General features: G+C 41.2%; 1 protein-coding gene across 1 annotated transcript in view; it reads left to right on the top strand.

Annotated features, from left to right (window-relative positions):
* Nucleotides 1-206: 206 nt before the first annotated feature.
* tnfaip8l3 (tumor necrosis factor, alpha-induced protein 8-like 3) overlaps nucleotides 207-25,194 on the top strand; it is a 61,289-nt gene continuing 36,301 nt past the window's right edge. The window contains 1 exon segment of the mRNA NM_200351.2: nucleotides 207-473. Coding sequence (NP_956645.1) covers nucleotides 428-473 — 46 coding nt within the window. The 5' untranslated portion in view covers nucleotides 207-427.

The raw sequence follows: 25,194 nt of genomic DNA, 5'->3' as shown, positions 1-25,194 counted from the left end.
AAAAAAACCCTCCAGCATACAAAACATTTCTCACGGGCAAAAGATCAGCTCAGAGAGAGAGACAGAGTTTTCCTCCTCTTAATGTTTTTGTAGGCATCACAATGTCGAGCTGAGGGGAGAAGGGGGAGGAGAGACAGACAGAGAGAGAGAGAGAGAGAGAGAGAGAGAGGGAGAGGGAGGGGAAAGAAGCAAATGAGAGGAGAAAGTGGAAGCAAGAGAGTGTCAGTGAAAGAAGGCAGTCTGACTGCACTGAAAAGGCGCTCGGCAAACAGCGCGCACTCATTGAGTCAGTTATATTCTGAACACGGACAGCTGGTGCATTTGAGCCCAAGAAAACAGTTTTCAGTGCTGAGAAACAGCACAGAGACAGGCAAAAAAAAAGAGGAAGTGGAGTGAAAAGAAAAGAGGAGAGGTTCTTCGTGGAGAGATGGACTCAGATTCTGGGGAACAGAGTGAAGGAGAGCTCTCTCCAGGTAAGCTATCAGTCTTTCTCATACTCTGTTCCTCAAACTCTGTTTTCAGCTGTTGGCGGCGCAGGCGAGCACAGGCACGTGTGGCTACTTTTCTCATTAACACATTTAACATTCATCATCATGCTCATCTTCGAGGGTTGTCTCTGACAGGGAGTCCGTCCATCAGGTTCACATGTTGTCTCTTCAAGAGCTTTGTATTTGTGCTTCTTCTCTCTGAGGAAAAGTTAACCTGTGATATCTGAGCTGTCTGAATGCAAGGGCAGTGGAAAACTGAACCACGGCACTTTGATTTATGACTAGCAAGGTTCACCGACTTAAGAAACAAGCTGACAGACAAGCCTAAAACAATCTTGTGGTTACGACAAAGAATGTGTACAGATCTCACTGTTGGTAAAGAGTTGTTAAGGGAGACATGGAAAAGACTTGAGACAAATGAGGTCTCTTTAATGTCTCAGATGTTTAATCTAGACAGAATCTGCTCCTTTCTTTCTTATAGACACTATAAAGTGTCTCTTGTAGAGTTGCAGAAGTAATTTCAACAAACTCTGCACAGAATAATGCCAAATACAATCTCAACTTCATATTTACATCAAATTTATCCTAGACCAAATGATCTAAGCTTTAAAAAAAGTACTCTTACTGTGTCATGAATTATAGGTTCATAAAGTAAGGTAGGTACAGTACTTATGGTGTTATGATCAGCTACCATTTTTCAATTTATTTGTATTTAGTGAAAAGTCCTCTCACACAAAATCCCACAAACATCTTGAGCTGAAAAAGTTTTAACTAAAGAAACACTAGATTTTTATTTCCATTCAAATATTTTTTCACAAACAACAAGTGTTCATTAAATCTGCTTCAAGGACTGTTCTAGAGTTTATGGAGTTATAGAGTAATATAATAGTCTCATTGATTGACCTTGGTTACCTTTACTTGGAATCATAGTTGACCAATTAAATCCTAGAAAGAATAGCTAACTAAATTCTTCAGGCTAAAAGTCATCATTTACTAACCTTATGTAAGTCCAGACATGAAGTGTGTGTGGGAAACACAAAAGGACGTGAGTATTGATTAAACAGGGTCTGTCCAATAAGTAATTGCAAATGTCTTCTATAAAACCTGTACACTTTATTACAAATCGTTTGAAGTTATATGCTTTTTTTGTGAAAATTTTTTCATTGTTTACTTGAGTATCTCAATTAACTCTCATGATTTGTAACAAATCACAACACACCAACTATGAATATGAGAGCTGAGGGAAGATTATTCGCGAATGACAGCCTAAGGCAGGTTTATACTTTTGTGTTGAGTGATCAAAATGACCCACGGTGACTGCCTTGTGTGTAGCCTTGCAATTATATTTCTGCGTGCTGTTTGTGTTGCTCTGCAATAACACTTCTGTAATGCTAGCTGGCAGTCCCCTGACTGATATTTAGTTTTTTTTTTTTTTTTAACACTTCCTTAATGTACAAGAAGCTTAAACTTGCTCATTCAGAGGAAGGAACCCACGGACATGCAACAACTTTAATCATAAGTAAAACACAAATTAAAAGTTTGCATCTGGAACTCCTTTATGGCAGGTGTCCTCAACCTTTTTATCACCACGGTTGACAATTTTACTGTGGACCGCCGAGGGGATGGGGGCATGAGGGGTGAAGGGGGTTGGTTTGTATGCTGCTTAGCGACCATTAACCGTTTTCTCAGAGGATGACATGCTGACAGAGCATTGCTGTCACTCTGATAGAAGTTTTATAATTACTAAGCACTGCAGTGCTTGGGTGTTCTGTGTAGGTCTGGGATAATTAGCCTACCAAAATGTTCATATTTTATACAAGCTAAGGCTGATTGGTCCGTTCTTGTCACGTGACTCACGGTTCGCTTATTCCATTCAATTAACTGAGTACATCTGGAAGGCACGAATGCATAACACTGCATGAGCGTGCAAGCCACGCACCTCAACTGGAATAACGAACTTGCATAAACTCTGAAAAAGCGAACATTTGCTGTCTCCGGCAGTTGATCTTCTTGCACAGACTTTGTGGACTTACCTGATTTGTTTACAAATAGGTTGTGGATCCATTCCTTGGCAGTTTGCAGGTCCTTCACTGGGCCTTTTTCCCTTAGCAAAGAAATTTTCAAAAGAAGTTTCTTACTCATTTTGCTGCTAGTGGGTTAAATTTGGGTGCTCAAGTGACTGAGATGCATCTGAGAGAATACAGTCATTTTTCAAAATAAAAGATTTTTCAAAATAAAAGATTGTTCAGATTCAGATAATAAATAAAAGGGAAATAATTAATGATTTATTGCGCGACTCTGTACCAATTGATCTACGGCCCAGTAATTAAGAACCACCACTTTATGGGACTCGACACCCATAAATACTCGCTTCACCAAGCTCACAGCTTTCAGTACCACCCACATTTGTCATAGTTATCCAAGCCAACCAATCACAGAGCTTGCACTACGCGTTTTTGCATCATATAGTTACATTTTTTGAAAGGTGCAAGCCAGCGTCAGCCACGGCGAAGCTGCACTGGAGCATATGCATGCGCTTGACGCAAAAGAGCATTTTTAAACCTTTAAACTTCAGTCTGTTTCCTAAACAAAATATCCAGTAGAATATCACAGCAGTTCATAACTCTTTTGTTTTAGTGGCTGATTCATCTTAATTTGTTTCTCATTTTCCAATGATGGTTGGGTTTATGGCTGAGGTGTGCGCCATGCCTAATTTTCATAATCCATACATTTTCGCACAAATGAATTTATAAATGAATTTGAACGAATTAGTCACTTTTCAAACAATGAATTAGGTACTTACATTACCTTATGAAAGGCTTAAAATATCAAATGACTTCATTTATAATCTTGTCCTTTATGTTTGAGAAAGAAATTCATTCAAGTTGGAAAAGACAGAGAAAATGATTTGGCAGAACTATTCCTTTAACTGCAGGACTCCCTCCATCCATTGCTGATGAGGCGTAAATGTGGTAATGTCAGTGTGCGTAAGTCATTACATTAGTGGGGCGTCTGACAGACTGTCTCAGTTTGGTATGTTTGTGCTCTGAGAGCTTCTCTGTATGGCTCTCTGAGGTAAAGTTTAAAGTCTTCGACTACTGTGAGGTTTGGCTGTAGATTTCTGGAGTTGTGGGCAGAAGATTGAGACACTCTTTCCCATTTCTGTTCTTCCATTGGCTGATCAACTTCTGCTCTATGCTTTCTCTCTGTGTTTCTTCAAGTTTCAACCTCAGATGGCATGGCCACAGACCACCCAAATCCATTGGCAAAAAAAACAGAAAAACTTGTCGGTTATAGCCCGATAGTCTACACTACTTAGGGGAATGGGAACACAGGTTTTAGATTTACCTTCGGTAACCTTCAAAGTGGACTGGAAAAGAACAGCAGTAATTTGCTACAAGATTAAAAAAATTGATATAACCCAGCATTCATTATAGTTAACTGCTCTTTTGACATTTTAAATCACAGTTCCAGAAGTTATAAAGCCCATTATAACTTTTAGCTGTAAAGGTCAAACAAGTTTATATCCATGTCATAGAATGACAATGCCTTCGAGGTGTTTCCTTTCCTATAGCCCTGGCTGTACTGTAGTAACCCCACAATCCTACATGGGACAAGCACTTTGGAGGATTGCTCTATTCATGTCATGTCAGATTTATCACTATTTTAAGATGACAACATCCAATAGTGCTCTTAGAGCAGTTCACGTCCACATTACTCAGAATTATGCATTTCTATAGCAACAGTATGTCCAAACATAGCATCTATATTAATTAATAGCAGTCAGGTGGGACTGTGGTCACTTAGTTCAAGTCAAGCTCCAAGAGGATTCTTAGTTTCTAAGCTATATTTATGAGCTCCATGAGGAAATGAGCAAGATAGAATTTTGTAAAAAAACATCTTTACAAGAATATGGATGGATGAATAAACAGATTATTAAGTAAATATGGCTGACTGTCTAAGATAGAGGAGACATAAATAAAGATTTGAGTGCTGTAAAATTTTGTTCTAACCCTGCTTTAACATACTTACCTGCAGGTTTCCTGTAGATTATGTGGTGCAAGACACCTAATATAGTAATAATAATAATTCCTTACGTTTATATAGCACTTTTCTGGACACTTTAGGAGGGCTTTACACATCATTTGGGCGAATTTCTTCATGCAATCCAGAGTACAGCATCCACCTGGATGACGCGATAGCAGCCATATTGCGCCAGACCACACACCACGCACCAGGGGCCTCATGTAAGAAGACTTGCGTTGAATTCATACTAAAATATTGTGTACGCACAAAGCTTTAAATGTGCGTACGCAGTAAAAAATTCAGATGTATGATATACTGCGTACCACGAATCCTACGCATAGTCTCTTTGTACATCCGAATTAACGTGAAAATGAGCACACGCGAACGAGCGCACGCAAACGAGCGCAAAATCCTCTCCCTGCTTCCTCTCCAGTATGAATATGCTAATGACTCTACTTTGGCAAAACCAAACAAAGAAGCAATGGCTAAAGCAAGCAAAAGGAGAAACTTTGAACAGAATGTGAATTGGAGGTGCGCTTATCGAAGGTAGACCGGAGTAAAACTGTGTTATTTGCAAGTTTGTCCTCCGGAATTAATAACAAAAGAAAAAAAAATAGAGTGGGAGAGTTGACGCTGGTAGTGGGGTCTCGTTGGACGCCTCGTTGGAATAAGGTAATTAAGTGATAGCCGAGCAGACATCAGCAGCATGAGTAGCGTAGCTCTTAAAACGTATAACAACATGTTTTGACATCACTCATGAACCCGGTTTGAATCCTGCGTCGGATGAACTCATTTTTCTTTTTTCCCCATTACATATCAGATTTTGCCTACTCTTCATCACGAGGAAGAAAAGTAGGAATGATTAACAAGTGTGTGTATTATGTTAAGCACATTTGAGCATCACATATTATTTCCACATTTATTGGCTGGAAATGTTTCCAATTCACGTAAGCAAATTCGTCTTCAGATGGCGCCTTTATAGCAATGTGTGTACAGTCGATCGCTCCGATCACATTGGGAAAACTGTCGATCGCTGCAAACTATGCCCTAAAGTTTGGTTGGTCAACTGCATGGTAAGGAAACCTTATATACCTGTTAGACAGGCGGATGATCCCGTCCTACACAGCTGCCATTGCACGGCTCAAAGATACTTTGTAGTGTGCAATTTAACATGATTGCCTCTAGGAGTCGCCAATGGAAAAAAGCTAACACACAAAAGAAATGCATGTATGCCAAACATGAAGTTGGCGTGGCCCAGCGCACATTCTCACATTCATTTTAATGATATTAAATTCAAATGTAAGCATGAAATCTGGTGTACGCAAAGTTTTTTGCGTACGCAGCGTTGATACATGAGGCCCCAGGAGATTGGCTGAATGGATTAAAAAAAACCTGTAAACTCTTGACTAAAATGAGCCTATTTCTAATAAAGGGGAGTGTTCCTTTGAACAGCTGTTAGTATGTGTTTAGTGATGTTTAATAGGCTGTTTCTATGCTTTGATGGTTAATGCGAAGATTAGTGAAGTACTGTAGAGCACAGAGGTTCAGTCCTGCTCCAGAAAGCCCAACTTCCAGCAGAGTTTAGCTCTAGTTCTAAGTAAAAACACCTGAACTAGCTAATCAAGTTCTTCAGATTTGCTAGAAACATCTAAGAAGCTAAACAAGGGGTGTACAATCCTACTCCTGGTGGGCCAATATCCTGCAGAGTTTAGCTTCAGACAGCTCAAACAGAGCTGCCTGCAAGTTTCTAGCCAGTCTAAAGTGTTTAATTAGGTTTGAATATCAACTTTACACATGGCAGTGGCACTGATTTTTGACAATTTCTGAGGTAAACTGTGCAGTCTCCATCCTGGTGCAGGATTGGAGATCCCTGCTCTAGAATCTGTATAGTTCTAGTAAAGTGCTCTGCTGCAGACTAATCCTTGGATTCATCACACCAACTGAAGGATAGGAAGGTTGAGCCGTGGAACTGTGATCAACCAGACATTTCCTTCCCACCCTGCACACATACATTCTTTCTCACATACACGTGTTCTCCTTATGATGAGTAACTGCAGAGCTGATTAGAGACACTGCAACTCTGCAAAGCCACATGTGACTCTGCATCTCAAGACGAGATATGCACAGCTCATGGGATCGTTCATGGCTTTTAAAGGAGATTTCAGATTTGTTTCAGACAAAGATGCAGTTTTAAAGCACAAAAAAATAATGAATTGTAGGCTAATCAACATACAATTAAGGTCCTCAAAAACATAGGATTCTTGAAGAATATGAAGTTAATGAAACTGATAGACCATATACTAACATACATATTATTCAGTCAAAATGGCGGCAAACAGTCAAAAACAGTGGTGTTACAAAAAAGCATATAATTATAATTTGTAGTGTTCACTGATGGTGAAGATGATTCAAAGTACCCTGATGAGATTGTGCTATTAGTTTCAGAGGTTATATTTTGATAGAACTTATCAACCAGAATCAAGCATTCCAGACAGCTGTGTAATAATATTACTTAATTTTCATTATGTGTACATTCAGATTGACTTCTTGAATCTAATTCTTCCAATCTGAATTACATGCAATGGCAAGAAATGTACTTAAATAACATAATTTACAAGCCTGGGATGCGTTTCCCAAACAACGACATAACTCGCGGTACCCGGGCCCTCCGGTACGATCATAGTACGATGCATCGTTTGGGAAAAGAATGATGTAGTGACGAGTGTTTTCCAAAAATGTAGTTTCTTTGTCGCAGATCTGTCGTTGGAACCATTTTAGTTATAACATAAAACATCCATAATGATGCACTAAACGGGGTTGCATAACTACTTTTTTAGAGAAAACCCAGATAATTATTGTGCAAATTATATTGTTTTACATGCACACGCATTTAAAAAATATCCAATATTAGTTTTGGTAAAAACATGCACTCGCTTTCCCTATTAATTATTAATTGAAATATGTGTAAACGACACTTATGGGACCTGCACTCAAAAAAAAAAAGAAAAAAGTATATATATATATATATTTGCTTGTTCAAACTACAGATTTGTTAACTTAATAAATTTGTGTTGACTCAACATGAAAGAATTATGTGAAACCCTGCATTTTTTACAGTGTATATATGTTTCCTTTACAAATATTATTGAGAATATCCATATAAATCACTAAGCTAACACCAATTTTATGTCATATATAATACATATAAATCGTTAATGGTTGTAGGCCTATTTTACAGTAAGCTATTTATTAAGAAAAGATAAACTATCCTACTTATTATTATTATTATTTTATTATTATTAAGTAGGATATCGTTTATTTATTATTTTTTTAAGTTTACTTTTACAATTTGACACATTCAAACCACTGCAAAAATCTTCTAACCAACAGGCCCATGTCATATACAAATACATTTCTTAATAAATATCCTTAATAAATATCCAATATCTACTATAAATTAAAACCATTAACGTATGCTATATATTTTTATTTTCACAAGCTTTGGGGACGTAACGTAAACTTTACTTTTAAATAATAGGTGACCTATAGCTTTTGTCATGAGCCACGGCTGTGTTCAAAATGGCATAAATGTTATGCCAAAATGGCATAAAAATTTAACTGTAAAAATACTTTGAAAGCAAACCAAACTTAAGAGAGACGACTTTAATGTTTTTTTTTTTTTTTTTTTTAAACATTCCAAATTTAAATGTTAGAATGTTCTAAATGAATAGGGTATAGTGGGGATAACTGGGAATAGAACACAGCCAGGAACTATGCTCCTAACTAGAGGCGTAGTTGCAAGCCTACAAGTTTGCGATGCAGCTTGCGAATGTTCGTTGGATCAACAAGTTTTTTAAATGCCAAATCAACTTACTATGTTTGTAATGACAAAACTTGCAACCTTAGTTGGCTAATAATGGCTTTCGAAAACGCAACCCTAATCTCATGAGGAAATGTAATTGTCAGTTTAGTGGCTAATTCGTACAATTTCAGTCATATGAAAAAGTACATATTTTTAAAAGGTGGCGTAGCACCCAACCCCACCCCTAAACCCAACCGTCATTAGGGGATAAACAAACCGTACTAAATTGTATGCATGACATTATGCGATTTATAAGTCACTAAATACTTTCAAAATTGCCATGAGACAGCGTTGCATTTACCTGTGGTTCAAAGGGAATATTTCTTTACACAATTGCTCATGCCAAACAAATGCACTAAATCGACTTGCCTAAATATACGCTTCACTTTATCTGAGTTCCATCCTGCTTCGATCCACGTGAGATCCAGCTGTTCTAAAATTACCACCTCAATCCACGGGACAAGCTTCTTTTTGATCTGTTTGTACTGATATCTGACCTGTAGCACCACACGACCAGCCAGCAGTTCGTTATTATACAACCGCCACACTGCAGAGAGAAGCCACGTGTGGAGCAGACCTCTCTTTCTGTTTGTGCTTCTGTGTCCTGCCAGAGGAAAATCAGCCCCACCAAAAAAGATAAAAAGAAATAGAAGAGAGTGAGACAGAATGAGAGAGACATTTTCCTCCCTCAGCATGAAGGATGTGTGTGTAAATGAGAAAAAATAACCATGTAAACACTCTTCTCTCTCTCTGAGCTTTCTGGCACTCTATATTCAATTCCACACAGGGTAAACGGTCATAATTTTAAGCCAAATACAGAAAGGAAGAGCAAAGAGAGAGAAATTGTGCTGAAATAAGGGAATATTTCTCTTCCACATTTAACAAAAATCACATCAATGAAAACAGACCAAAGTATGAGTGACTATAAATTTCCCTGAGGCACACCACAACCATTTCCCACTGCTCTCCGCTATTAAACAGAGGAATGCTATAGTGAAGCGTTGTTAATTCAAGTGCCCGGGGTCTGTCAGGGTTTTATTACCCTCTGAGTTTACACTGTGGTCAAAGTATTCAGACAATGGCAGTAATAATGACATTAGCATTTCAAGAGGGAAGTAGCTGTAAAGTTGAGGTCACCCAAGTCATATAGACCCAAAACAATTCATTACACAAATATGATCATATAAAACTGTTTTGAATGATGGATATTCTGTTAATGAAATGTCTGATTACATTTTTGGACATCTTAATTTGTATTCTGAAGATAAACAAAATGTGTTTATCAGCATGTGTGATGTTATTGAGAAAGCAGAACTAGTGACTACTGTATCTTTACAAAACTTTAGCATAAACAAACAACAGATACATATTCAACTTTGAAGGTCCAGTACACCAGTGTTTCCCAACCCTGTTCCTGGAGGCACACAAATTTTGTACATATTTTGGAGGTCTACTTTATCTGACCTATTCATTTCAGGTTTAGGAGTCTCTTCTAAGATTCTGATGAGTTGATTCAGGTGTGTTTGATTGGAAAGAGGTAATAATGAAAATGTGTACTGTTGGTGCGCCTTTAGGGACAGGGTTGGGAAACACTGCAGTACAGTAGATGCAGATGTATTTCTTCTAAACATCTTTTATGTTTATGTTCATCAGAAGATAGTCTCATGCTTTCCCAAATGTATGTGACTGAGTACACATCACAAGACAAGTGTGGCGTATTACTGTTTAGTCTTGCATAACACTGACTGCTTTACATACAATTTCTGGAAAAAAGAAAAGAATTGAATGCAGTATATGTATGTTGTGCAGTAGGCTGAATTCTTCTTTCTTTTTATGTGTATGTGTTGTGGGTTTATACTCAGGTTGTGTAGTCGGTCCCTTAGCTCTGGAAATTGATGTTTTATGTATCCCAAAAAAACTGCAGACGAACGAACACTTTGCTTCACTGTGACTGACAGAATTGTTCTCCACAGCTCCATTTTCAAAATGAATATGCACAAGTCATAGTATAAATGGCTTCTGTAATTATAAAAGCGTCCATTTGGAGAGGAGCGAGTGTGTGTGAGCCAAGAGCGAGACAGTAGCCCTCACACAAACACATCAGGGTTATGGCGAAGCTGGCAGGACTGACTCAGCCTGAGAGCTTTTCTGGACCGGAAGTGACCCACTGAGACTGTGGTCGGGAGGAGGCAGAGTGGCTTCTGCGCTACTGACACACACCGCTGTACATAGACATGTGTTTTGTTTTGCTTCTGACCCAGCTATACGTTATTATCCGCAAATTGCCCCCAGAAGCTAACTCTTGTAAAACATCCTCTTTTTTTTTTTTTTGCTATTCTTAAAAGGGAAATGGCATTGGAAGAAACTGAATGATGTCTTTATTCCATTCTAAGAGTGGTTTTTGGATTTGGCTTAAAGCTTATCTGCAATTAGTACTTGATTTAAAATTACTGGGGTATAGGTATGGTTAATGGTTCTAACATCCTTGCTGTCATGATTAAAGGGTGCCATGGGTTTTCAAAAAACATCATTTAGCCAATAGTTTCATAATTCAGTTGTTTCTCAGTTTGCTGATCGTTCCAATGAATATCTGCAAAAATCCTAAACATGTATGGTAAAAGTGGTATGGTAAAACTAAAACTATCAGTTGGTAATTAGAATAATACTGTAGAAAAAAATAAATGCTACGTACGTACGTGTTCATGATGTATTGCAAAACACTTCTGATTCTCTTGAGGTGGAATAGAGGAACATGTTTAGTGGTATGGGTAAATTTAAGGGTGGGTTAAGGTGTAAGGCAGGGATTCTCAACCAGTGGGCCGTGGCCTACTAGTTTGACTCAGCTACCCTGCAGGTGGGCCACAAGATTAAAATAAACTCTCAATATTGTACTATAATGTTTTGGAGTTTGTTATAATGTGCTATATTAAAATGGTGATCAAAGTAATGTGCTTTCTCCTGTGCTCTGATTAATCACTTTAAACTCGCTGCAAAAACAGCCTCATGATCGCATCTGCAACTATTCCACGTATGTCTCTTCATTCACAAACTATGCATGAAGTAAATGTAAGTATCTCTTTGTGTATTTTTGTGCAAACTATTTCATATATCTGCATAGATGTCCAAATTATTATCCTGTGAGTATTTTATAATGTAATTGTGTTTCTGCCATAGAATGTAAAATAAAATTACATATGAGCTGTTCACTGTTCCTGTTAGTGATCTCCCAAAATTATCCAACTTCCAATTCTACCGCCATCAGATCGACGTGTTTCAACAGATTTAGAGTGATTAAGTGTAATTTTCATTTGTTTATTTTCGATATATTTAATAGTAGATATTCAGTCAGTCATTTAAAGTAGAAGCTAGTCCTTTGCGATATCCCTGGTGACCTGTGGTTCTCTTTGAATCTGTGTATGTTTCTTTAGATAAATAAATAACAAAAAAAAAAGTGAAGTGAAAAAGGTTAAGAACCCATGGTGTAAGGAATGTAATTAGAGTATTCATTACAGACAGTACTGTGAAGAACATGTAATTACACAATATGTACATTGTAACAAATTATTAATTTCAGTGTAAGTACATATTATTTAAGGCCACCTAATATAAAATGAGGCTAAAGCATAGTTTTTAACATGACACATAGGCTAAATGAGCAAGCTAACATGCTGTGCAATGTATAGCTTCTCTTCCATATTTTTTGATTAATTGATTTAAGAGATCATTTAACCAAATCAACATACAAATGAACGATACAACAAGCAATTCATTATAAAGTGGAAAAACTAGTAAGCTTAAATTAATACAACCACATTTACCTCATAAGCTAGGTATTATTATTATACATAACATGAGACTAACCTTAACCCATGTAGTTATACCTAGGGCTAGACAAAATCTGCGGACATATTTAGCTATTTCTGCTGAGAATTTTGTAAAAAAAAAAAAAAATGGCTGATTTATGCAGAATTATTTTGGGAGTATCATAACTAAAAACTTAATATAGGAAATGAAAAATAATAGCTTTTTAACTTTTATTTAAAGTTTACAATGCAAATCCATCTAGATCCACTTTTTTGGATCGCCAAAGTGGAATGAACCGCCAACTTATTCAGCAGATTTTTACGCAGCGGATCCCCTTCCAGCCGCAACCCATCTCTGGGGAAAAAATAAAGCAAGTTTTTCATATAATATATCTACTAATAGACAGAAATCATCTAAGAGCTCTCTTTTTTAAAGTCTAGAAAGGGGATTAACAACATTGTCAAAACATTATATGTGACTTTAGTGGTTCAACTGTAATCATATAAATACCTCCAAGAACACTAGTGTGCCCCAAAAAAGGTTGCATGTTTTCTACAGGCGAATTTACTAATCGCCATTAGAGTCAGCAGTGCAAAACACACACAAGTTGTATTGCAAGGTATACAAAGTGCAACCTGGAACAGCAGAAGAGAGGAAATTTAAAAATATATATGTAGTTTAATTTTTGGAGCTTTGCATGATTACCAACATGGACTGTTTTCACAACAATTTTGGTGTATTTTCTGACCATTGAACATCATTATTATTGTTATTTGTTAGTTTTGTTGTAAAATTATGTTGTTTTTCAGGCAAAGTTTGAAACTGTAGTTTGTAATAAATAAATAAAATAATATTAAAGGGGTGGTCCAGAAAGTAATTTTAAGGCTTGGTGGTGTTAATAAGATGCAAAGCAATGTGAGCTCATGTTTCACTTGAAGGAAATTATGTTATTTTTTTGTCATATATCTCACTTCGATTATACACAGCTATTCAGCAAACATGAAAACGACTGTCATATTTCGTAGTTCCTCTGAAAGGCCCGCCCTCAAGTGACTCTGATTGGTCATCATCATAATGTGCTGTGATTCGCGGATCAGCTCCACGTCACGCCCGATCATGCACGTGCGTTTTGTGTAAACAGTCAGTCAACAAGTGTCTGTAACGAGTGAAAATGGGATGCGGCTCCTTTAAGAGAGTGTTTGTGTGTGATTGTGTGTGTTTATGTGTGTGTGTGTGTGTGTGTGTGTTTATACCTGTAACACGAGAAGCGCATGTGCGCAGGACCAATGTTTTTTTTTTTCTTCTCTCATGCTCGGATTAAGTTATTTTCTGTGGTGACGCTGCTGACAGAATAAAGCACAAGATGTGGGATGAGACCTGTTTGAGCCTTTATTTAAATTTTTTTTTTTTTGTGCTACACTCGAGTTAGGAGAGAATTGCAGTATTTTTCACACATATCCGGAATATGCAACATTATCCGGAAACAGCTACATTACACATCAACTAAAGTTTAAATATGATATCGTAGTGGACCACCCCTTTAATACGTTGTCCTAATTTATTCATGTCATTCCAAATATTTTAACATCTGTGACCAAAACAAAATCTCTCAGTATTTTGTATTGGACCGAGGGCATAGATTTGGCATGGACGGAGGGGATGTGTCCCCATCAATATCCAGCAATTGCTGAAAATGTCCCCACCAATAATTTAATCGCCTTCAAAATAAAATAATGCTCCGTCAACCCTTTGTAAGTAAGACATACAGAAAAGGTTCAGGTAAAACACAGAACACAAAAGGACAGTGTGATTGTCTGGGCATATTTGTGCTGTCAATAAAAGCTGTAATTACATTTGAATGTGGGAAGGGCCAAAACAAGGAATTATCCCAGTCGTCCTTCACTGTACAAGACGTGGACATAAGTAGCAAGTTTAATTGGCGTCCACCATAATAATATTAACCAAGGCTGTGCAATTATTCGAAATTCAGTTTCGATTTTGACGATTTTTCATGATTATGAAAAATAACAATCGGTTGTAAAACGATTAAATTGCCTCTTTAAATTTCTCGATGTTCATATTATTTTCAAAGCAATATTACAGTAAAATTATGTAAATTGACTTTTGCAGCATGTGGCGTGTTTCATTAATTGTTATTCGTATTATTAAATGTTTTTAAAAGCTTGAAAGAGAATGTGTGCAGTACGTATGTATGCATGCGCTACAGAAGTTTGTCAAGAGCAAATCTGTGCCCGTATATTGGACCATATTTTATACACAAAAGCAGTCAAAACTTCCTTCAAAACATCTTTTGTTGTGTTCCACAGAATAAAGGAATGTCTGACAATAGATAACTCTGTCGTCGACCCTAAATTGTCAATTATTTCAGCAGTGAGATGTGATTTCTGGCTCATCAGATTATAGCAAACTTTGTTTACTCATCCTCTTTCTTTTCTCACCAAAGTAAGCAAGGTATTTGCAGTCACGTCCATCAGCAATGAAGCAGAAGAAGTAGAAGCTTGAGTAGCTTGTGACAGCGAATACAGGAGAGGCGAATTTAAAGCTATCAGCATTAGTCTGGCATTTCCAGATCTGCTGGGAGGATGTAAAAACGGTTAGCTTCCATTTAAAAATCAGCTGCCGGGTGCAAACCTCTTGCGGTTTGTGCTGAGTCTGGAAAACGCACGTGTGTGCCAGACGTAACTCTGCCCTCAAAGGCTTCTTTAAATCCATATAATCGCTCCGGGCTGTTCTGGCTTCTTTTCTGGAGGAGGACAGTTATATTTGATGTTTGCTGGCCAGTATTCGTTCTACTGATGGTTTTTCTTCCTTTGTTGTCCTTTTTTTAAACTCACCAAAGTCTGAATAATCACAGAGTGGCTGCTCGCAAATGGCAAATCAACATTTAACTCTTTAATTCTACACTGTAAAACATATCTGTTAATTAACAGTTTCCATATTTTGTGATTTACAAGTGTTTTCCGGTTATTTACAGTTGTGAATTGCATTATAGGGTGCTGATCACTGCTCTGACTTTTGATGTTGAAAATTCAACTCTACAATTTAGCAAAGTGATTTTTTTTGACAGTTAAGTCATTTGAAATAATATAATGTTTAAGAAATTATGCAATAAAAAAATTATATTGAGAAATAAGTCTGTAAAATAACAGTAAATCTACGGTAAACTTACTGCAAGGTTTTTGTATCGTAATTTACAGCACCAACCCAGACAATATATCATTTTAAATTATTAAAAATAATTTTTTTTTCTAATTTCTGAATGTTAAAAATAGATTGAGGTCCCATAATGCATTCAATAAACTAGGAAAATAAAAACATGAATCACAAAATATAAAATACTGCTAATTTCTGGATTTTTTTAAATTAATTCATTTTATTATTTTTTGTACAGTATATCATTGGAGCTTTGAGCATTTTCAGAGCTGTTATTAAATCTGAAGTGTCAAACAGGCAATTTTTTTAAACTTGTTGCTGGTCATTAAGCAGACCCAGCACCAAATGGTTTGAAAACTGAGATTTAAAGGTATTAAACAGTTAGAAACTATAAAGTTCATTTTAAAAACCCATTGTGATGTTAAATATGAGATTGAACACCCCCACAGTGGGAGTTTTCAAGGGTCAGTTGAAATTCTGAGTTTAATCCAGACATCTGTGGAGGCGTATGGTACCATCCTTTGATGAATTATTAGAGAATAATATGCTGTAAAATATATTTGATTTAATAATTAAACAGCAAGGTGCCTTTTTATGCAGTCAGTCTTTCACCCTCACTGACTACCGTATCCAATTTTGAAAGAATTTTAACAGCTTAACAAAAGGTTTATGAAAGAACACTTGTGTCTCAGAACGAACTAAAACATCAAGTCATAAAAAAGCTTTTTAATCACTCGAATCTGACATTTTTCACACAAGTTTATATCTATAATTATGACACTTTCATTACGATTCGAAGAAAACGTGAGAACCGAAAGATAAATTCTAAGAATTGTTTGATTAAAAACTGGAGAAAACACAAGGAATTGCTAAATATAATTGTGAAAATGGCAGAATTACAGAATTGTGAATATACAGGCTTTCTTGCAATTCCAACTGTATACATCAGAATTAAAACTTCGTAAAGGGTGCAGAGTTCAAATATACAAGCTTTCTTGCGATTCCAACTTTATTTCTCAGAATTATCTAAGTTAGTTAGGACGACTGTAATGGCCCAGGTCATTTTGGGGTTTGTGGACCCCATAGTTACTATTAGTACCCCAACACCCCCCTCCCACTCTTAAATTTAATCTGCAACACCCCTTCCCCCACTCTTAACTTTCGTCCACGAAAATTAAAACTCTTCCACACATCCAAGAATCCAAGGACACACATCCAAGAAATACAAAGCCTAAATACAAACTCTTGCAAACTCAAAAAAAAAAAGAAGAAGTATTTGCATTCAAACTGTTCATGCAAACAAACTGTTTGAACATCTGTAAAATATTTGCATAGACAACAGTAGATACATCCTGCTCATGTTGAGGTTAAGAAGGCCTAATAGAAGCACTTTAATAATACGTGGCATCATTAATGCCGATATGGGGGTGGGGGGCGGTCTAAATTAGGATTAAATTAATTTAGGACGACGACTCTAATGGTCCAGATCGTTTTGGGGACCCCGGAGTTACTATTATTACCCCCCCCCCCTCTTAATTTCATCAACAACACACCTCCCGCTCTTAACTTTAATTTGGAACACCCCTACCTCCACTCATAACTTTCCCCGCCCCCCAACAACCCCTCTTAACTTTCGTCTGTGACACCTCCCAAACCCCCCTTTGCCTTCCATTCTTTACTTTTGTGCATGACACCTCTCTTCAAGAGTGTTGTCATAGGGCATGTACCGAACAGCGGCACCCCTGCATGGCACTGTAAAGATTTTAAACTCTACATTAAGTATCTTCTCATACTGACGTCTCTGAGAGAGTGTGTAGTTTTCTTGAATATGTTTACTAGCAGTAACGCACATCTAGAAAAGACAAGACTTTGGAGTAAATCATTGAAAAAAAACACCTTTTAAATCTATCAGTTTTTAAACATTTTTAATTATAAAATTGAACATCAAAAGCTATATATTCACGAGCTGAGTTGAACGTTACCTCTCAAAAGAGGTTTTTGAGAGAATGTTCACTTCATTCCATGCAGTTTGTTTGCTGTGTTCTAATGCTAAGTATGTCTGTTTGTTTTACTGACTGAGAAACCACTTCATTTGATTCAATTAGAGAGCGGTACGAATGCATGCTAATCGATTCAGATGGTTTCACAACCATCTTTTGGCCAATTCGCTCACATGAAAGAACTGATTCATAATAAAGATTCATCCACAAATGACTGGCATCACTAGTTTTGTCAGTGAGAGAAAATATAGCACCCAGATAATTGCATGAAACAAAATTCAAGCCACAAAATATCAGTCAATAGCTACGCTTTTAGCACATATAACCCTGCCAACCCTCAGTCAATAACTAACCAAGTTAATCTCATAAAACCATAACACAAGTCAAGACTGTGTACAGTCTAACACCCTGAACCAAATTAACAACCTCAAAGAGCAAAGGACATCAGTCTCTCTCAAACAAAACACTTTTATTAAGTCTGACATCAAACCCTTTAATTATACCAGTGTTATAACATGACCTACATTTAGCCAGTCAGTCCCATATCTCTATTACCATACAATAAATTGATTTACAAAAAAGTCACCACAGGGCAAAATCCAACATCTTGCCCGAACTGACAGCTGACCTTTCTGTTTAACCACACATTAGAGACACACGGGATAGAGAAAACCACATATGCGCACTGAGAATAACCCATATACCTTCTGCTCTTTCAGACGAAAGGTCAGTATGAGTCGAGCTGGACTGATATCAGATCACAGTGAGATGGGTGTTGATAATGGCTCTGTTCCAGATCCTAGCGAGCCGCTTCACTCGCTACTGTCTAAATAGGCTGCTAAAAGGAAGTTCACACAGAACAGTGTTCTCGCGGTTAAAAAAGAGGACAATTGAATAAAATGTAATGTAGGAATCGGTACGTTTAAAAAATGAAAACAGCAACATGTTTCTTTTTGAGCTTACCCGCTGACCACTGACCTCCATATGTATGGCTTTCCCGCTGTAAGCAGTTTGTCCTGTAGCCTGACTTGAGATGCGGAGAGGAGTTGGACAACGATAGGGTTCGAGTCGAAAAATCTGAAAACGTGGTAAAAATCAGACGAATGCTTTTCTTTTTCTAAATTGCTTTTGAAAATTGTTTGTTGGGTTAGGGAAGTGGGTGGGCAGGTCAAACAATACAATTGGTTGAGTTTAGGAAAGGAGGAGGGTGGGTCAGTCATTCAGTCAGTCAAACAGTCCATCGACAGCATCCACTGGTGGATTTACACGAGAGCAGCAGGTGCGAATGGCACTCGTGAGAGAAATTTAAGATCTGAAAAAGCGTACACATCGGCCTCTGATGGATATGGGAAAACAAAAACTGCAAAAAACATAGCTCCTGGGACGTATTTGTCACTCTCCGGAAATGGATATAGAGATACATTTTCAGAATGAGCCTGGGTTGTTATCATCAGTGGAGTTAAAGAACAAATTACAAATCCTCAAATTACTGTAATAGAATAGTTTTTTCAGGAATTTACTAGATTTTTTAATTGTGTACTTTTACTGTCCCCTGAATACATTTCTATTGCAGTATTGGTACTTTTACTTCATTATTTTCTTTCAATCTGCATTCACTATGGGGATTGCTTAAGTCTTACCTGCCAACATTCAGATCATAAAAAGTGGGCTCTCTTGAAACATTTTAATGGCCCATTGAAAACTATTTGGGCACCTATTTGTAAAATTTCAATTGTTTAATGTTAAACTATTTTGCGCCATTTTCATCTGGCTGGTTTGAGATCTGCCCCATTTCGACATCACTTAACATTACAGTCACACTTTGTGACATGTAGGTGTCTCATAAATATTTTATTATTAATTACACTTAATCATTCATGACTGTACTCATTGTTTTCACTCATTTTGAGCTCTGTTTGAGGATGACAAGTGTTTGTGACCAGATCATGACCCTTTATTATTTCCTTGCTGTTTTTGAAAGCATTGAAGCACACTACAATGTACACCCAATACTATTATATGCACTTCATTTAATGTACTTTATTTAAAATGAGTACCTGATCCTTTTTATAACAAATATTCATATATAATACAGTTGATGGGCTTCTTCAAGAAGGCCCAAAATGAGCACTTATTTAGGGAAGTTGTAATATGTTTCCAGGTTGTTTGGATCAGTCTTTGTGTGTCTGAAAACCAGGGTTTGGAGCACAGCTAATGAACTCAGGCTGCTAAATTTGAACTGTGAAGCAGGTATTGATTTGCAATCCGTGTTTCCTGTTGTTTGGGCTTCAGATGATGAGAAACAATGAAAACAATCCAATCTCCCACACAAAAAAAATGAGTGATTACTTTTGTTTCTAGCTCTGCTTAGTTGTTTGGCCCCAGAGATAGAATTATATGCATTTGTGTTTAAAATTTCACGTGAGGTTTTTCACAAGATGGAAAGCAATTTAAACATTGAATTTTATTGAATGCTATAAAAGTTTAGAATCTAATTCATTATTTACTTATGAAAAAGTAATCATTCATCACAGCATACAGTAAATAAATAAATATTCTTACATAACATAATGACTGTATATCGCATATCCCTAAAGGAGATCCATTACTATGTAGATCCTAGGTCTCAAACTAAATTCCTGGAGGGCCACAGCTCTGCACAGTTTTGATCCAACCCTATCAAACACAGCTGATCCAGATAATAGAGGTGTTCAAAATAGTCATGAACACCTTCATTAGATAGATCAGCTGTGCTTGATCAGGGTTGGAGCAAAACTGTGCAGAGCTGCGGCCCTCCAGGAATTGAGTTTGAAACCTATGATGTAGATTGACTTTTTTTTTCTTGCTTCCTCTTTTTCTTCATAAAATGTGTGTAGATCATTTTAAAAGAGTGTTTACACCACCAAATTTAAAATTCATAAAAAATATAATAAATAAATGCATAAAATAGTAATTAAATCAAAAAAGAGATACAGTGGTAAAATAAGTATTGAACACGTCACCGTTTTTCTCCGAAAACATATTTCTAAAGGTGCTGTTGAATGGGTAACAGCCAAAGAAATTCATATATGCAAAGAAAACCAATGTTTACAAATTAAGTTATGCATAATAATGTGAAATGACTCAAGGAAAAAGTATTGAACACATGAAGAAAAGGAGGGGTGAAAAGACAGTGAGACAGCAGATGAAATCTCTCAGTAGTTCCCCTTCGGTTGGGGAACTTCAGTGCCATGAATGGGAGGATTCGGATCAGAAGCCGCTTATCTGGAGAGTATTGAACGGGCCAATGAATGAAATTAATTGGCAGCGTAAGCTTGCGCAGGTGTGCGACATCTGCAATTATCTCAGCATATAAGCACACCTGAAGCCAGCAGACGCCATCCTTTTCGCTTCAGATCCTTTCTGAGTGAGTCGATGAGGGTTCCTCTTGCTGATCAGCACTTCAGAGCGAACGAGTGTGTCTCCCGGTCCAGAGTGGGTCTTCGCGGTGGCAGACGGTCGAGCTGGGTTACTCCCTTGCCTGCGGTTCTTTGGGTCCGGTCCTCCAGAGCGGTGCGTATAGTTGCAACTTTCCTAAAAGAGCAACACAGTCGTGCAGCACGTCCTTTTCAGGATGGCGCTCCGACTGTGCGTTTCTGGATGCGGGGGTTTCCTGGCTCCGGATGATGGACACGATCACTGCATTGCATGTTTGGGGGTCCAGCATGTTAATGCGGTGCTCGCGGGCGGTTCATGTCGTCATTGCGATGCCATGACCGTTGCACAGCTAAGATCGCGGCTAACTTTCGCAAGAGAGCGAGCCACCCCAGTTGCCTCCTGTTCTAAAAAAGCAGCGGGCGCTCGGGCAGATCTGAGGGTTTCAGCGGGAGCTAATCCGCCGCCCACGGGCTCGCGGACCTCTCGCTCCTCACGGCGCTCCATCCAAGCTTCGGGTGGTGAGAGTGATCCGTCTAACCAGATGGTAGCTCTCACACTCGCTGACACCGGAGATCAGATGTCCTCCGCGGCATCGGAGGGTGGGCTTTCACTGTCCGACGAAGATCCGGACCCGCTCGCCCCCTCCGGGCAGGTGAGCGCTGTCAAATCGGATCCTGAAGCGGACATGTTAGCCGTGCTTTCCCGGGCTGCTTCGGCCGTGGGGTTGGAGATGGTTTATCCCCCAGCTCCGCGGCCGGACCGACTAGATGGGTGCTACGTAGAGGACTAGAAGGCGAAGCCTTCGAAGCCTCTCGTCCCCTTCTTCCCGGAAGTGCACAGTAGGCTCACGCAGTCCTGGAGGGCACCTTTCTCTGCCCGTGCTGCGAGTGCCTCCGCCCTCACCGCCCTTGACGGCGGAGCTGCCAGGGGGTATGAGGCGATCCCGTCAGTGGAGCGCGCTATCGCGGTCAATCTTTGTCCGCGCGGCGCCTCTACGTGGCGGGGTTTGCCCCGCCTCCCGTCCAAAGCCTGTAGGTTGTCTGCCTCCCTCGGAGCCAGAGCTTATAAGGCTGCGGGCCAGGCTGCTTCTGCTTTGCACGCGATGGCCACCTACCAGCGCTACCAAGCGCAGGCGCTGGCCGAGCTGCACGAGGGCGGGTCCAACCCAAGCTTATTACATGAGCTGCGCACCGCGACCGACTATGCTCTTCGGACTACTAAGTCCGCCGCGTGTGCGCTGGGGAGGACGATGTCCACACTTGTGGTTCAGGAACGTCACCTCTGGCTAAACCTGGCCGATATGCGCGACGTTGACAAAGTTCGCTTTCTTGACTCGCCCATATCCCAGGCTGGCCTGTTCGGCGACACCGTCGGTGAATTCACCCAGGAATTCAAGGCGGTGAAAGAGCAGTCGGATGCGATGGGCAATGTCATCTATCGGCGTGGCCGTAAGCCCGCTCCGCCCGCCGAGCCATCCACCTCCGCTGTTCCTCGCCGAGGGCGCCCGCCAACGAGTGCTGCCCCGCCCCCGCCTGCGCCTCCGGCCAAGCGGGCGCGGCGTTCACCTCGAAAGCAGGCAGCCCCTCCTGCCCAGGGCGCCGTTAAGTCCGGTAAACGGACCGCGAAGCGTCCCTGAGACAGGCCATCCGGAGAAGAGGAAACTTGCTCTTTCCCCGCTGGAGGGCGGGGCCCCGATAACAACGGTACTTTTCAGTGCCACCAAAACATCAGTAAAAGAGCACTTTTTCCCTTCCCCGGATGTGACTGCACGAGTTCTGCCAGTCCGGGACGCGCTGCCTTCCGGCTCGCAGACTCTACGTGCTTCGCCAGTGGCTCACGAGCGCTGGGGGGACGGTCTCCCTTCCCTCAGCCCTCCAGCCCCCTCTCCGGAGTCAGGGTGCGGAGCCAGAGCGAATCGCTCTCCTCCAGCTTTTCCGCGGGACCCTCGTGCTTCCCGGATCAGCACACCCACTCCGCGCTGCCCCACCGCTGGTACGTCAGCGATTGTAGCGATGACTCCATTAGCGAGGGCTCTGCCTGCCTGGTTAGCGCGGGCCAGCCCCTCGCGGTGGCTCATACGCACAATCAGACTCGGTTACGCGATTCAGTTTGCGAAACGGCCCCCCAAGTTTACGGGCGTGTATTTCTCCAGGGTCAACCCCCTGTCCGCCCCTGTCTTGCGAGAGGAGATTGCTGCCCTCCTGGCGAAGGGTGCAATCGAGCCGGTTCCTCCAGCCGAGATGGAGAGTGGGTTTTACAGCCCATACTTCATCGTACCCAAAAAGAGCGGTGGGTCACGGCCAATCCTAGATCTGCGCGTTTTGAACCGCTGTCTGCACAAGCTGCCGTTCAGAATGCTCACGCAGAGGCGCATTCTCCAATGCGTTCGTCCTCGGGATTGGTTTGCAGCCATAGACCTGAAGGACGCGTATTTCCATGTCTCCATTCTTCCACGCCACCGCCAATTTCTGCGGTTTGCGTTCGAGGGTCGAGCGTGGCAGTACAAGGTCCTCCCCTTCGGGCTCTCTCTGTCTCCGCGGGTCTTCACCAAACTCGCGGAGGGTGCCCTAGCGCCCCTTCGGCTCGCGGGCATTCGCATACTCAGTTATCTCGACGACTGGCTGATTTTAGCCCACTCGCGGGAGCAATTGATTATGCACAGGGACGAGGTGCTTCGGCATCTCCGCCTACTGGGGCTTCAGGTCAACCGAGAAAAGAGCAAACTCGCCCCCGTGCAGAGGATTTCTTTTCTCGGGATGGAGCTGGACTCGATCACCATGGTAGCGCACCTCTCCGAGGAACGCGCTCGCCTGTTGCTGAACTGTCTGAGGGAGCTCGACAGCAAACTAGTGGTCCCACTGAAGTTCTTTCAGAGGCTCCTGGGGCATATGGCATCCGCAGCCGCCGTCACGCCGCTCGGGTTGCTCCATATGAGACCACTTCAGCACTGGCTTCACGATCGGGTCCCCAGACGCGCATGGCACGCGGGCACACACCGGGTCTCGGTTACTGCGCTGTGTCGCCGCGCCCTCAGCCCTTGGAACGACCCCTCGTTCCTACAGGCCGGTGTGCCTCTAGGACAGGCGTCCAGCCATGTTGTTGTTTCAACAGACGCTTCCAACACGGGTTGGGGGGCCGTGTGTCGCGGGCATGCGGCTGCGGGCCTCTGGAAGGGTGCCCAGCTGCATTGGCATATCAATCGCCTAGAGCTGTTGGCAGTGTTCCTCGCTCTCCACCGCTTTTTACCGGTGCTGGAGCGGCAACACGTGCTGGTCAGGACGGACAGTACGGCGGCGGCGGCGTATATCAACCGCATGGGGGGTATGCGCTCTCGCCGCATGTCTCAGCTCGCCCGCCGTCTGCTCCTCTGGAGTCACCCGCGGCTGAAATCGCTGCGCGCCATTCACGTCCCAGGCACGCTCAATCGTGCAGCCGATGCGCTCTCACGACAGCTGTTACGCCCTGGAGAATGGAGACTCCACCCCGGGTCTGTTCAGCTGATATGGGCGCGATTCGGGGAGGCCCAGATCGATCTGTTTGCTTCCCCCGAGAACGCTCACTGCCAGTTGTTTTTTTCCCTGACCGAGGGCTCTCTCGGCACGGATGCACTGGCCCACAGCTGGCCTCGGGGCATGCGCAAGTATGCGTTTCCCCCAGTGAGCCTGCTCGCGCAGTTTCTGTGCAAGGTCAGGGAGGACGAGGAACAGGTTCTGCTAGTTGCGCCCCTTTGGCCCAACCGGACCTGGATATCAGAGCTCTCACTCCTCGCGACGGCCCTCCCCTGGCGGATCCCTTTGAGAGAGGACCTACTCTCTCAGGGACAGGGCACCATCTGGCACCCTCGCCCCGATCTTTGGAACCTCCACGTGTGGTCCCTAGACGCGAGGAAGACTTAGGTAACCTACCGACTGCGGTGGTTAATACCATCACTCAGGCTAGAGCCCCCTCCACGAGGCGCGTCTACGCCCTGAAGTGGAGTCTATTCACTGAATGGTGCGTCTCTCGCAGAGAAGACCCCCGAAATTGCCAGATTAGTGTTGTGCTCTCTTTCCTTCAAGAGAAGTTGGACAGCAGGCTGTCGCCCTCCACTCTCAAGGTTTACGTGGCCGCCATCTCCGCTTATCATAGCGCGGTAGCTGGCGGCACCGTGGGAAAGCATAACCTGGTCATCCAGTTCCTTAGGGGTGCTAGGCGAATTAATCCATCTCGCCCCCCTCTCATGCCCTCTTGGGATCTCGCCCTCGTTCTCACGAGTCTGCGATCCGATCCCTTTGAGCCACTCGAATCAGTATCTCTAAGATTTCTGTCCCTGAAGACAGCTCTGCTGGTTGCGTTGGCCTCCATCAAGAGGGTCGGGGACCTGGAGGCATTTTCGGTCAGTGACTCGTGCCTGGAATTCGGGCCGGATTACTCTCACGTTATC

Source organism: Danio rerio, chromosome 18, assembly GCF_052040795.2.
Source record: "Danio rerio strain M-AB ecotype USA chromosome 18, GRCz13ab, whole genome shotgun sequence".
NCBI classification, from domain to species: Eukaryota; Metazoa; Chordata; class Actinopteri; order Cypriniformes; family Danionidae; genus Danio; species Danio rerio.
This window is presented reverse-complemented; position numbering and strand designations above follow the sequence as displayed.